Source organism: Dryas octopetala, chromosome 2 (genome assembly GCF_963921425.1).
Source record: "Dryas octopetala chromosome 2, drDryOcto1.1, whole genome shotgun sequence".
In the NCBI taxonomy this organism is placed as follows: Eukaryota; Viridiplantae; Streptophyta; class Magnoliopsida; order Rosales; family Rosaceae; genus Dryas; species Dryas octopetala.
The window spans coordinates 1,882,508-1,895,911 of record NC_141367.1 but is presented as its reverse complement, the minus strand read 5'-3'; the positions used below and the strand labels follow the sequence as shown (position 1 = coordinate 1,895,911).

Below are 13,404 nucleotides of genomic sequence, written 5' to 3'. Positions count from 1 at the left end.
TTTAGTTCCTCCCACTCTTCACACCCCTTCTCCCACTTCAATCCCTACTCTCTCCCATATTATCTATGAATATGGGAAAGGTTAAAAAACATAAAAGGGAAACAGAATGACTACTGTTGCTAATTGACCATTGCAATTAACCTAATCCAACATTCTTGACAGCCAAATGACAATTTATCTTTTGACGGACATTATTCAGATTCCGACACCGGCAAACCATAATCCAACCCATCTAAAAACTGCAAATGAATTGGCATATAGCACATTAAATACACAAATGCCTGAAATTCCAAACTTTTTGTCACACCATTGATGCAAGTTATGTAACAACACAACAGCCTTCAAGAGCACCCTTAGTTCACCACTACTTTTGATCACCTTTAGAACAGATATACCAGTCAGTTATACTGGCACATGACATTATCAAAGGACATGTACTCTGAATTCTGAGAAATGGACCAACTCTTAATTCAAATTCTAATGAACAAGTATAAAGGAAATTCTGTCAAAACAAATGCCCATCACAGTTTAATACACCTTCTGCCAAACCAGAAAAATAATAACATGCCAATCTACCATAACTGTGAGATATTTATTAGCGTGATATGTAAGGCCAACCAATGAAAAGAAGCTCATCATCAACTTATGAGCTTGAGATAATCCTTTCCCTATTCCGAGAGGGATTTGACAATAAAATTCTGGCGACTAATGGGGTTCATCACAACAGGAGGTCCTGCAGTGCGAGGCCAAGCCTGGAACTTCTTGTCAGTTTCTTCCCACCATCCCTTGTTTGAAACGGTTCCAGGAGTGGTACCTGGTTATCAAATCATATAATGATAAGCAGCTTAAAATCTTGTTCCTGTAAACAATTTCATTAAGTAGCTTTATAATCAACAATACCTCCAAATATCTTTTGATCAGAAATCGTATGATCACAAATATATGCAACTCCAAAGGATGCCACAAGAGATCCTATGATGTACTTTGTTGCCATTTTTTCAACTGCAATAATTAAGATCCTATGAATATTGGTCAAACCAGCCTCAGAGAAAATATTACCATAAAGAAAGGAAAATATAGATGAGCAAAGCAATGACTAAAATTTGAATTAAGATAATAGTTCTAACAAGTCCTCCATCTTACTTATGCTCGCGAAATTCATATTCAGCGTCCACAAAGGCAAACATTGAAGAAATCTACTCGGCTAAATTACTTAAGCACTCTTTACAAATAATCTATGGTTCAAATTTTCAGAGACAAAGTAATGTGTGAAGATCCTTAGGCAAATGGCCAGTCATTACAATTTTGTAAAAGCACAAACATAAGAAAAACAATTTTGAAAAGATCTCCTTAACACCATATCAGATTGTTTCTTGCGTATGTATAAGGGCAGGGATAACAAGAGGAAAACAGAACTTTCTACTATTCTGGCAAGGTAAACACATAGCAAACAAATGCTACATATGTCCTCATAATTGGTGCACAGCGCACTCAACCTAATTATTAGAAGACATCATAATGGCAAAGTTTCTTGGGGATGAAACAGGAAATATTGAACAGTGAAGATGAACATTGAGCAAAGAAAAACAGGAAAGCCAAAAGGATCTAAAGACCAGAAGACTTCTAGATTACAATCCTACATTTTTCTCTGATAAGAATATTAAAATCTTAGATTAATAATGTCCTCGAATTCTAATTTATCAAAAAAAAAAAAAAACCATAAGCCTACAATTCCCACCCCTTCTAGCATCCACAAACCCAAGGAAAGGCTATACAGGAAAAGCAATATAATGATTCACATATAATGCACATGCAAAAAGTAGTCACAAGCAAGTCCCTGAGTCATGGTTAATACGGAAACCTGCAGCCCCACAAGAAGAAAAAGATTAATGAGGCACAAAGTGCATGGCATTGCAAAGGCAGGTATTGACAATGTGATTGTTCTGTCAATAGACACGATAGTGTTGGTACCAGTTTCAAGGAGTAGGTTATCTTGAAAGGCTTTTCAATTTCTCTGTTTTTTTTTTTTTTATTATTTTTTTTATTCTTAACAATCCAACATGTCACCATTCGAGATCCCTCCTACTTTCCAATTTCCATCAGATAAAACAATTATTGTTTTACCTCTAAACCAACTTTACATTTCCTCTTTTTGGTCAAATTTTCTAAAGAAACATATGCACCTTTGTTTTGGATGAACCAAATGTATAACATAAAAATATTTCAATTTTTCCTTCACAAGTCCCTGCCCGAACCATGTTTATCTCTTCATAACTTTCCTTTCAGCCTGAACTATTTTGCTTTTTACTATCTCAAAAGTACCATCTCCTCGAGCATCGCACCGCACTAGAAATATTCATGCCATCAAATTAATGTAAAATCATTTTTTCTTTCAGCATAGTCCAGATTAATAACCCCCTACTTCAATTTTTTTTCACATCATCTATAGCAAAAAAATAAATCCATTAGAAAGCACAAAATTAACAAATAAGATTCTAAGTTCTATCTTTAATCCCAAACACAAACGCTATTTTACTCTCCTAATCAATCAATGATTGATAGCATCTATAACAAACAAAATCTAACACTTGGATACGAAAAAACATAGAACAAATACAGCTGAACTAAACTGAAATCCAATTTTCAGGTCTCTGTTCCATATATTACCCAGATAATTGCAATATAAACATAAACGATAACAACTTATATAGAAAACCATAAATTTATGAATCTGAGAAAATCCAAACATAATAAATAAAACCCTAGATCCATTAGCAGATATATAGTGTGAGAGAGCGAGAAAATGTAAAGCGTGATGTTGCTCGATTGAGAATCAATAACTCATATGAATTCGGAAACTCGCAGTGAAATGAAAATGGGTGAGAAGCTTGAAGACGAGCTTAAACGTGTGAGAGGATGGAATTGTAGGTCAGCATTGGAGGCACAATTTATATTCTGCTAACTACAAATGGATTGGTCCTTATATAAAATAGAAACCAGGGAAGGTCCATTCAAGGCACTAAAAAAATGAACTGAAACCACAGTTCTTATAGAACTACCAACCTTCTTGGAATAAACAGAGCAAACAATCAAAGAAATAATCACCAACAACATACTTCAAATCAAGTCAGAACACCTGATCATTAAAACTAAAAAACAAAAACAAGCGTGAACAAAACAAAATAAGCAAACCATCATACTCTAAACTGAAAAGAGCAAATCTTTATATAAAAGAGTAAGGTAAAATGGCAATCGTATAACCCAAAACAAATGAAAATGAAAGTAATCAGAGCCAAATCACCATATACTCACCAAAAAAAAAAAAAAAAAGTATACAAGACAAAAACATCAAAATCCCAATATCAGATTTAAGAGTAAAGAGTAAAAACCCAAAGAATCTAACCCCAAAAAAACCCTACCGTTCATTCAAAAATATATCAATATTCACCATCAAAATGTAAAAAAAAAAAAAAAAAAAAAAAAAAAAAAAAATTAAAAAAAGCAAAGGCAAAGAGAGGGATCTGACATGCGTTTGAGCCAAGACCAAATCTAGAAATATTCTGACAAACAGACTGAGATAGCAGATAAGAGAAAATGAGAGGAGAGAGAGAGAAGAGAACAGAGAACAAGCACGGCGCGAGAAAGAGAGAGAGAGATCAGACCTGTGGAGAGGAAGACCAAAGATGAAAACGACACAAGCTCGCTGAGCAGGACGGGATCGTCGTGGTTTTTTTTAGAAGTGGTAGTTCTGGGCTGCTTTTCTATGGACAACTAATCAAGCCCACATTTTTTTTTTTGTTCATAAATTTAATTTAGACACATACTTATATAAGCTATTTCAACGGGGTCTATGAACTTTAAAATATTTCAAATATACACCCGATCTATTATCTAAATTAAAAAATGAATTTATGTCCATTGATTCGTTGAGAGATCAGTTAAATGACAGCTTGGTTTTTCCTGACTGAGATTACTTGGCGACGTGGCGCTATCTCAGCAAATATTTCCCGCCAAATGAGCGACACGGGCCCACAATTTAATAATAATAGAGAGAGAGAGTTTGTGGGCCCGTGTCAGGAGTTAGGTGGACCCGTGTCGCTCATTTCCCGCCAAATGAGCGACAGAGGTCCACCTAACCCCTGACACGGGTCCACAAACTCATCATCTTTTTCTCGCTCATTGAACACAAGTGAGGGATTTATATTCGAAATCGAGGAAAAACGTAATATTTTTTGGAGACTAAATGGTCAGGAGAGTGTTCGACGAGCGGGAAAGAGGTGATGTGTATGTGGGCCCGTGTCAAGTGGATATGTGTTGCTCATTTGGCGGGAAATGTATGATGAGTTGGTGTAACGTCACCAATTAATTCTCGTTAACAAAAGCCAAGCTGACATTTAACTGATCTGTCAATAAATTGATGGATGAAATTTTATTTTTCAATTTACATAATAAATCAGGTGTATATTTGAAATATTTGAAAATTCATGGACCCCGTTGAAATAACATATATAGTTATGTGTATAAATTGAATTTATACCTCTTTTTTTTTAGCAAATTACCGTAGATATTTCAAGTATAAATCTCATTTCAAATTCATACTTCAAGTTTCAAAAGTGACCCGTTCTCAACTTTCATTTCGTAACAACCACGTATTTTCGTCAACTTTTTCGTCTGTCAGGTTGTTAACCATTTACGTAGACCAAAAAAATAATAAAAAATAAAATAATTCTGAAAACAAAAGAAAAAAAATTAAAAACCTCAATAATTAAATAGAAAAAAGACAATAAAACAAAGAAAAAAAGAGAACCCAGATTCAACCCCACCACTCGAGACCCACCCCAACCTACAACCCACAACCCACCCCTCCCTCCCAGCCACCCACCTCGCCGCGGACCCCACCATCGACGGCCAATGCCGAGATCCAATCTGACAGCCACCATCCCAATTCGCACCTAAAAGTAACAAGTGTGTGAACAAACTCAAAAAATCCAAAATGTAACAAAATCAAACAAACCCAGAAAATCTCAAATAGTAAACCCAAAATCCCAAAGAAAAAGAAAATTAAGTAAATAACGTGTTTAACGTTAAAAGTCAAAAGTTCTTCTATTAGCCTTATTGTTCCATGAGGCCAAAGGTTCCTCTATAAACCCACTTTAATTATCCTTTGTTTTCATAAATTTACTCCAATCTATATCACAGAGTCACAGGCCTGAGAGTTTATTGAAAGCATGAGAGAAGTTACAAAATCGTTTGGCATTTGTTGCTCTTAACCATTGCCATCACAAAAAAAGATTAATTTTTCTGTTCCCTCATTGCTCTGGAGAGGATCGGGGTCCAACAAGTTCATTCAAATATGTCCATATGACACTAGAAATTTACGTGGTTCGAACTTTAATCTGCTTGGTCAATTTGTGAATCAAAAGTCAATCTGGATAATCGCAATCTTACTACGCATACTTCGTCCTGTTCTTGTTATTCTAGCCAATCTGTGTGTCAAAGTGGCGTATCCTACGCTTATCATGAAGGGAAAGAAAACTGTTTGCAAAAGTACCAAGTATTGAAGAATAATGTTGGTTGCACAACTTAAACGTGCACAATCTACCCGAATGAAATATGTACAATTAGTTTTATTAAATCACAAAAGAATCATTGGAGGCAATCTCTGATTCTCTGTTCAACACCAAATTTTGCAGATGGATCACAACTACCTCCCAGTAGGTTAGTAAATAAGTTCATTGAACATACTACAACTAGATGTGCTAGTTTTGGCACAATAAGAAGACTTTGATAGTAAACCCTGTATTGATTGGGAAAAAACAGAATAAACTCAACAGAGAAAGCTGCATTTAGAATCTTAAAAATCTAATACATTTTCAACTTTCCATGATCGTAGGGGGTCTACTACAGTTGGGTGCTCTATACCATAGGAACTTCAATCTCAACTCGTTGAGGCATCACGCTCACCGGTACTTCCCCTATGTCCACTGCAACAAAAAAAGTGTGGCAGCTTGACTCGACCACAACTCCTGGCAACCAAATAGTGTTAGACATCAGCAGGATATTTTGATGTGTGTAACATCCGAAGATTTTATTGCTATATATATATATATATATTTAAGTATCAGCAACTGTATAAAATAAATGTCGCAAGCAATTAAACAGTGCTGGGTTCACATCATGACATTAGGTGCCAGATTTACTAAACAAAAAGGGAACAACAAAAAAACAGAGGAGTTCTCACATTTTTCTGAGGTATGATGATGTATTTTATCATTTTTTAATATTAAATAGAATGAGCTGAAGCATTTGGCATTTGAGTACCTCCGCAATAAAACATAAAACATATAAATTCATTCAATTTCATGCTTTTTCTCAATTTGTATTATCACTTTTCTACAATTTCTTAATTTCTTTTTTTTTTTTTCTTATGGAATCCCCCAACCTTCCTCCGCTAAAAACCCTCTAATCCAATGCTCTGTCACCCCACTAATACAGAGGGAATTATCATAATTACCAGAATGCTTTCATCTGCTGATCACATGACTTCTAAATCGACCACAAACTTGAATTGTTAGAGAAGTGCAAGAATGGTCTTTTTTCTATTGTAGGCCAAAAGAGGATCAGAAATAATTAATGAAGTAGTCCACCAAGATTAAGTCACTTCTCTAAGACAATAATCCGAAAGTAAATTATCAATAAAAATTCCCACCTTCATCTAATTATCTGAAGACATATTTCCTGAAATATAAAGAGTCCCACATTGAAATGCGTAACTTCCTAAACACTTACTTGCATCGGATTATCACCGGAACAGGTTTCAAAGCCTTGGGACCATTTCTTATGCCTCTCTTGTGGGGAGAAGTCTGCACAATATGCAACCTTAAAAGGTCAAATATCCACAGCTTGTAAACATGAACTAATAATAACACATCGGTAACACTACGAAGACGAAAAAGGAGATGAAAGTTCAGACTAATAGCACATATGACACCTTCACTTGTAGCTCTTCAAAAAGTGATGACAAACATGGCATACAACATCTACGAAAGATTAGCCGAAACATGAATGATAACCACAGGGACCAAAGAAAATAATCGAAAAATGATCATCAATACCAGAAATCAGAATGTTTAAGTCTAATGTTTACTGTATAAACAACAAATATTACTTATTTTATGGTCAAAAGAGAAAATAAAAAAAAAATAAAAAACTCAAATTTAATACAAACATGGTGCCAAACGAAATTTTATCATTACCCAATGGGGGATGAACTTCAATATGTAAAAGGAATCTAGTAAATTTATTGGAGTAGAAACAAACAAAGCCCTAAAACCTCAGTTAGTCAGTTGTATAGACATTACCCAATTGTATAGGCATTACCTTTCTCTTGGGGACGGCCATGAGCTCCATCGACCCACCGAAAGAGAAATTTGGGAACCCGAATCCGTTGACGTTATGCTTCTCTGGGTCCCGATAGGACTCGGGCAAAACGAACGGTGGTGATGAAATGCTACGTTCAATGGCCCCATCCAACGTCGGAGGCATGGCGGCAATGTGGTTCCACCTCCTCACGCCGAAAATGCAGGCGAGGTTGCCTCTGCCGCTCCTTAGCAATGCCATCGTCGACGCCATTTGTGAGTTTCAGCTCAGAAGAAAAAGCAATGCCACCATAGAGAGGGAAGTATAGGCGGCGTTAGGTTAGGAAGCAATAAAAATTTAAGTTGGGTAAAACTATGTCGTTTCGATCTGCAATGCCATCGGCCCAAAAAACAATTAATAAAACTCTAGTGGGACCAACTGCTTCCTCAACTTGCTTAACCTGCAAAACACAAACTTTACATCACATTCATGGTGTACCGGGTTATACAACAAATTCGGTAAGCTCGAAAGCTCGTACGAGTGAAATTACCTAACAATTATCCTCAATATTTCCTCAATTTTTCACATTCCACAATAATCCATAATATCCAAGCATAAATAATAATTATTAACTCATGCCAATGATACAACAATAATCATGTAAATCTTTCAGCAACCTCAACATAAATAATAATCCTGGAAATTTAATTTGCCTAAAAATCAATCTTAAATCTCAATTCAAAACGTTCCCATCATAAAATCAACTCACATTAATCCCAAAAAAACTCATGGCATCCATAATATTCTCAATTATTAACTTATGCTCAAACCCATCCTCATTTCCACCATCCGGATTCAAGCCTAGACTTTACTAAGTCTTAGCAAACAATGCATACAAACAAACAATACAAACAAATCAACTATCTAATTTCACTTATAGTACAAACACGTGAAACGACCGAAATGCCCTTGGACGACAACACGCTCGGATTCCCAATTCGGCAGCAACAACATCAGAAATAGAATTCCTGAGCCAAGTACCTGTTACGACCAGACAATCAACAATTTATTTTAGATTTCACAAACTGGCCTGTTAACGGCCGAGTTGGGCGGTCAATCACCACACACGGTGGCTACCCGGCCCCAAACAATACACAAACATTAACAAAAACTCACAAAAATTTACCGAAATCTGGAATTGGCCTCAGGGAGTCTCGGGAAGGCTAATTGGCAAGGAAAACCACCCATCCCGCAACCACAAGTGGCAGAGCTGGCGGTGGCAGCGACGGTTCTCAACCTGGACAAAGTAATTCCAACAAATTTCAGCCTAACACAACTCAAAGACTTCAATTCAATTGAAATAGGTAAAAAACAACCCAGAAATCTGAAAATCAAAGGGAAACCTGAAATGGGTACAAGCCCTAGAAATTCAACCTTCAAATTTCTCAAAATTGACCAACTAAACTAAGGGGCAAAGAAAGCCCATACCTAGAGGATCAACTTTCATAACTGGGTCGACGACCAAATATCGCTGGAAGTGCTAGAATTAGCGGCGGAAGCTGCGAGCCTTGGTGGCTTCGAATCGCCATCATGGAGCGTCAGGTGAACGATCGTGATTTGGCCAAAAATATTGAAATCGCCGGTAGGGCTTGCTTCGGGATTTGCGTCAATTCTCCTTCTACAGTGGTCGGCTGGCGAAGGGGAGGGCTGTTGGGGGTTGGCGACAGTGAAAGGAGTTCGCCGGTGCCCGCCTGTGAGACCCAATATTTTTCAAAGATTTATTTTAAATATTTTGAGAATTTATTTTAAGGATTTTGAGAATTTATTTGAAAATTAAAAAGGTTTTAGTTTAATTTTTAAATATTGTTTTAAATTGGGCTTGGCCCAAAGTTGACTTTTAAAATTAGTGGGCTTTCGTCTTTGACTTTGGGCACGTTGGATAAGTCTCGAGTCCACAAGTTCGTAGACATGAAGCACGCGTAAATCGAAGTTACAGTTTGGATTTTACGGACGTTCAAAGTGAAGGGCAATTTTGTAAAATTGCATTTAAGGGATTTTAAAAAGAAAAACCAACTTTTATTTTTTCATTTCTCTCTCTCTCTCCGATTTCTCGGCCGTCCGACGGCGGATGGCGGCGAGACCGGTGGCGTTGGAATCGTCTCCCTCTCCTCTTCCTCCCTGTGGCTAGGGATGGCAACGGGGCGAGGTGGGGCCGGGGATCCCCGACTATGTAAACGGGGATTCCCCATCCCCGACCCGCCGGGGAGTGGCTTCCCCAAACCCGCCCTGAATCCCAGACCTTTGCTTTTTTTTTTTTTTTTTTTTGCAACGAACCTTACAAACCCCAATTTGGATGATGAACCAATAAACTTCAATTTCGACCAAAAAAAAAAAAAAAAACTTCAATCCCTTCATTCTCATCTAATGCTGTGTAACTGCGCCAGTTGAACACACAAAAACACTCAATAAATGACCAATCTATCAAATACCCATTTGCAAATCAGGAAGACCCAAGATAGAACTAGTTCAAAACTTTGAGAAATCTGAACTGGGTTTGCTTGAAAATTTGAAGAAATATAAGAGCTTGAATTCATTGTGTCTTTGAAGCTCCTTTGCAAAGGATTTCAGAGTATTGCAACCAAAACACACAAAGTAATAAGAAACTAAAACTCCAAGCAGATGAAACAAATAGAAAGAGAGAGACAGAGACATCGAGGGAGAACGGTGACGGCGAGGGAGAAAATAGAGATCGCAGAGTGAGGATGGCGAGTGGCAAACGGCGACGGCGACCAGAGAAGGAGATCGCAGAGAGAGGACGGCGACGGCGAGACAAAGAGGCGACTGGCGAGACTCGGAGTTGCGAGACAGAGGGGCGAGATGGTGGCGAGAGGGCGGCGAGACAGAGATGGTGGCGAGAGGGCGAGACAGAGAGTGCGAGACAGAGGGGCGACTAGCGAAATCTCCAAGAGCAGCGCGATGGTGGCGACTGGCGAGAGAGACCGAGTGACTGAGAGAGAGAGTTAGAGATTGAGGGTGCAGAGAGATCGAGATTAGATCATTAGAGAATAGATAGTGTTTTTTTTTTTTTTTTTTGTTTAGGGTTTGGAAGTTTGGGGTTTTAAAACATATATATAAATATATAATTTAACAAACATACATTTATATAATTATATATGTTAATACATTTAACAAACATACATATTAATACCCTAAACATATATATTTGTTACTTTACTTAAAAAATAATTTAACAAATATATGTTTTTTCATTTATATAAAGCTTAGGGTTTAGGTTATTAATTTTATTATGTAAATTGTGTATAAATATATAAATTGGAAGAATAAGTTTAGGGTTTATGGGGTTTAGGCCTTTAGGGTAAATTTAGGGTTTAGGTTATTAATTTCATTGTCTAAATTGTGTATAAATATATAGATTGGAATAATAAGTTTAGGGTTTAGGGTTTATGGGGTTTAGGCTTTTAGGGTTTAGGGTTTAGGATATATACTTTTTCTGTCGAATTTAAATCTTGATACCTTGTCAAAACATATTTAATTTCCTGGCGAATTGAGGAACATGTCTGCCATGAATAGTCCTTTCCCTACGCCTTCAAATTCGTCGAACACCCTTTCTGCCAATACTAAGCAATCCTGGCGGATTTTGCAATTTTTCCGCTAGAAACTCCATTTTGGTGAATTGGGACCGCCATAAATGAGGTGTTTTGTAGTAGTGACTAGTGAAAATACAAATTTAGCTTCCAAAATGGATCAAATAAACTTTTGGGAATCAAATTAGGACACAGATCAAAATTTGGGTAACAAAAATGTATATAATTACTAACCCCCATTTAGGAGCTAGGTTAATTCAAAGCATTCACCCTTAATTACGCTTAATTCATAACCCCTTTTTATACTTAGTTCTTAGCCAAAACACCCTAATCAACATAGGAATAAGATTTGGTTTTGACTTTTTAATTTCATTTTTGCCCTTTTTTTAATTTCGATTTTCCTCCCTCACTCCCTCACTAGCTCTCACACACTCATATAACAACCTCTCTCTCTCTCTCTCTCTCTCTCTCTCTCTCTCTCTCCCCCTCTCTTTATGTCTTCTTGATTGATGGAGATGATGGACAATGGAACCCACCAACACCAACACCAACGGTCACTAGCAGCACAACTCTTCTTCTTCCTCATGCTCCTCTACCATCACCAAATTGCCCCACCGGAGATCGAAAACTATCTCCTGAGGTCGGCTACAAAGTTCAATCCTCCAATCTCGATTTGGAAATCGTTGTTTGAAGATCACATGCTTTAGATCTCAGATTGTGATCTTTGATCTTATTTTGCAGCCTTGATACTGTTTAATTGCTATTTAAATTGTAAAAATACTCTTTAATTGGTATTGTTTGGCAGTAGCAATCATTGTTACTATCGGACAGTAGAAATCACACAGTGGCAATTTGCTTAGTTTTTGTTTTTTTTTTGTTTTAAAATATAACGTGGACTTATTTATAAAAAATGTGGACTTTATTTGTACAAAGTGGATCTATTTATCATTCAAACTTTAATTTTAAGTGAATTTTTTTGTACAAAGGGCTCTAAAATAGACTTGTTAGTAATTTACTTTTAATTTTATATTTTTTATAATTAATTTTTAATTGTGAATGAAGTGACAATTTTACCCCTGAAAATAATAAACGTTGGGATTACATTGACGGATTAGCCTCATTTGACGCATAAATATTATAGTTGGCCTAACGGATGCACTTTCGAAATAGGAGTTCTGATCGGGCTCCGACACCTAAGTTGGAGTCTTTTTCCTCAAATATTTCGTATATTTATATATAGAGCTTCCCTTACGAATCCCTTAACTAGTTTGGTTTAAGGGATTGCTTGTGGAGTCCACTCCATATTGTACTTTTTTGGTCTTGAAGTATTGCCCATGCAAAAAATTAGATCAATTGAAAACCAATTAATCATTAGCATTTCAATAAACAAAATATTTTGTTCGTCTATTTGTTTGAACAAAATTAGATATCTTAATGGTTTACGATTTGTTTAATTTTTTGTATAGATAATATTTGAATAGAGATATAAAAACAACAATTCAGATCATTGTATTATAATATGGAGTGAACTCGAGATCCCTTAAAAATAGATGGTTTGCATTGTAGGTTATATATAAGAGAAATTTATATATACTTATTTCGTTAAATATTCTAGTCTTTTTTTTGGTAATCATTGATTTAGTAGTAATCGGTAAAATTCGGGTTTATTCCAGTATTTACTAAAACCAAACTAACTTCCTTCAATATGGGGTTAGGTTTTCGGTATTCGGATTGTAAAAAATGTTACCAAAAAATTGGTTGGAAATTGGTGGTTTCAGTAAAAACAACGACACCCCTATTTACATGCATTAATTCATATAGCTAGTCTTGAGATTTTGGTGTGTGAAGTGAATCATAAAAATGAGACACTCAACCCTCCATGTACATTTACATGATTTTTCTGTTTTATGGGGTGATGCTTATTTTTGGATTGGAGATTTAGTTTTTGAATTTTTATATTTTTAATACATTACTTTAATCTAACACAATATATAAAGAGTTTATAAAATTTGGAGCCTTTAACATTTGGGTATCCCAAGTGTAGTTGCCTCACTTAGCTCTCCCTAGGACGAGTCATGCTAGATATGATGCCCAACGAAATTCTTGCATCAACACTTAGGTCGTGAGAACTTGGTCCAAACACAAATACTATAAGGAAATACATGACACTCATCCTATACAAGAACGTCTTCATGCATCATGTATAGGGTATCCAGGTTTTAGTATAGGATACGTATAAGATATGTCTCATGTATGAGATATAGAATGAACACCGTATATCGCCGTATAAGAGACATTTTAGTATAGGATGAGCATTTTGCATCGCCGTTTAAGGACTTTTTGGTATAGGATATATCTTATGTATCATCCAATAGTATCCAGGTTCGGTATATCTTATGTATTTTATGTCCTCACCACCCGGGTTTGCATGAGAGATAGA

The 13,404-nt window shown here is 36.3% G+C and overlaps 2 protein-coding genes across 3 annotated transcripts; both read right to left on the bottom strand.

Moving 5' to 3' along the window:
• Window positions 1-444: 444 nt before the first annotated feature.
• Window positions 445-3,791, bottom strand: LOC147292428 (uncharacterized). 2 transcript variants are annotated; one of them, XM_086232870.1, is made up of 3 exons: window positions 3,663-3,791; window positions 901-1,002; window positions 445-814 (listed from the first exon to the last, which is right to left on the bottom strand). In XM_086232870.1, exons 2-3 carry the CDS (start codon window positions 992-994, stop codon window positions 669-671), a joined length of 240 nt encoding a protein of 79 aa, XP_086088996.1. In that variant the 5' UTR covers window positions 995-1,002; window positions 3,663-3,791; the 3' UTR covers window positions 445-668. The 2 variants fall into 2 exon arrangements, with proteins under 2 accessions (XP_086088996.1, XP_086088997.1); XM_086232871.1 differs by lacking the exon at window positions 3,663-3,791 and adding an exon at window positions 3,527-3,619.
• Window positions 3,792-5,614: 1,823 nt separating this feature from the next.
• Window positions 5,615-7,698, bottom strand: LOC147292427 (uncharacterized). The gene is made up of 3 exons (XM_086233969.1): window positions 7,381-7,698; window positions 6,790-6,863; window positions 5,615-6,026 (listed from the first exon to the last, which is right to left on the bottom strand). Exons 1-3 carry the CDS (start codon window positions 7,630-7,632, stop codon window positions 5,939-5,941), a joined length of 414 nt encoding a protein of 137 aa, XP_086090095.1. The 5' UTR covers window positions 7,633-7,698; the 3' UTR covers window positions 5,615-5,938.
• Window positions 7,699-13,404: the final 5,706 nt, after the last annotated feature.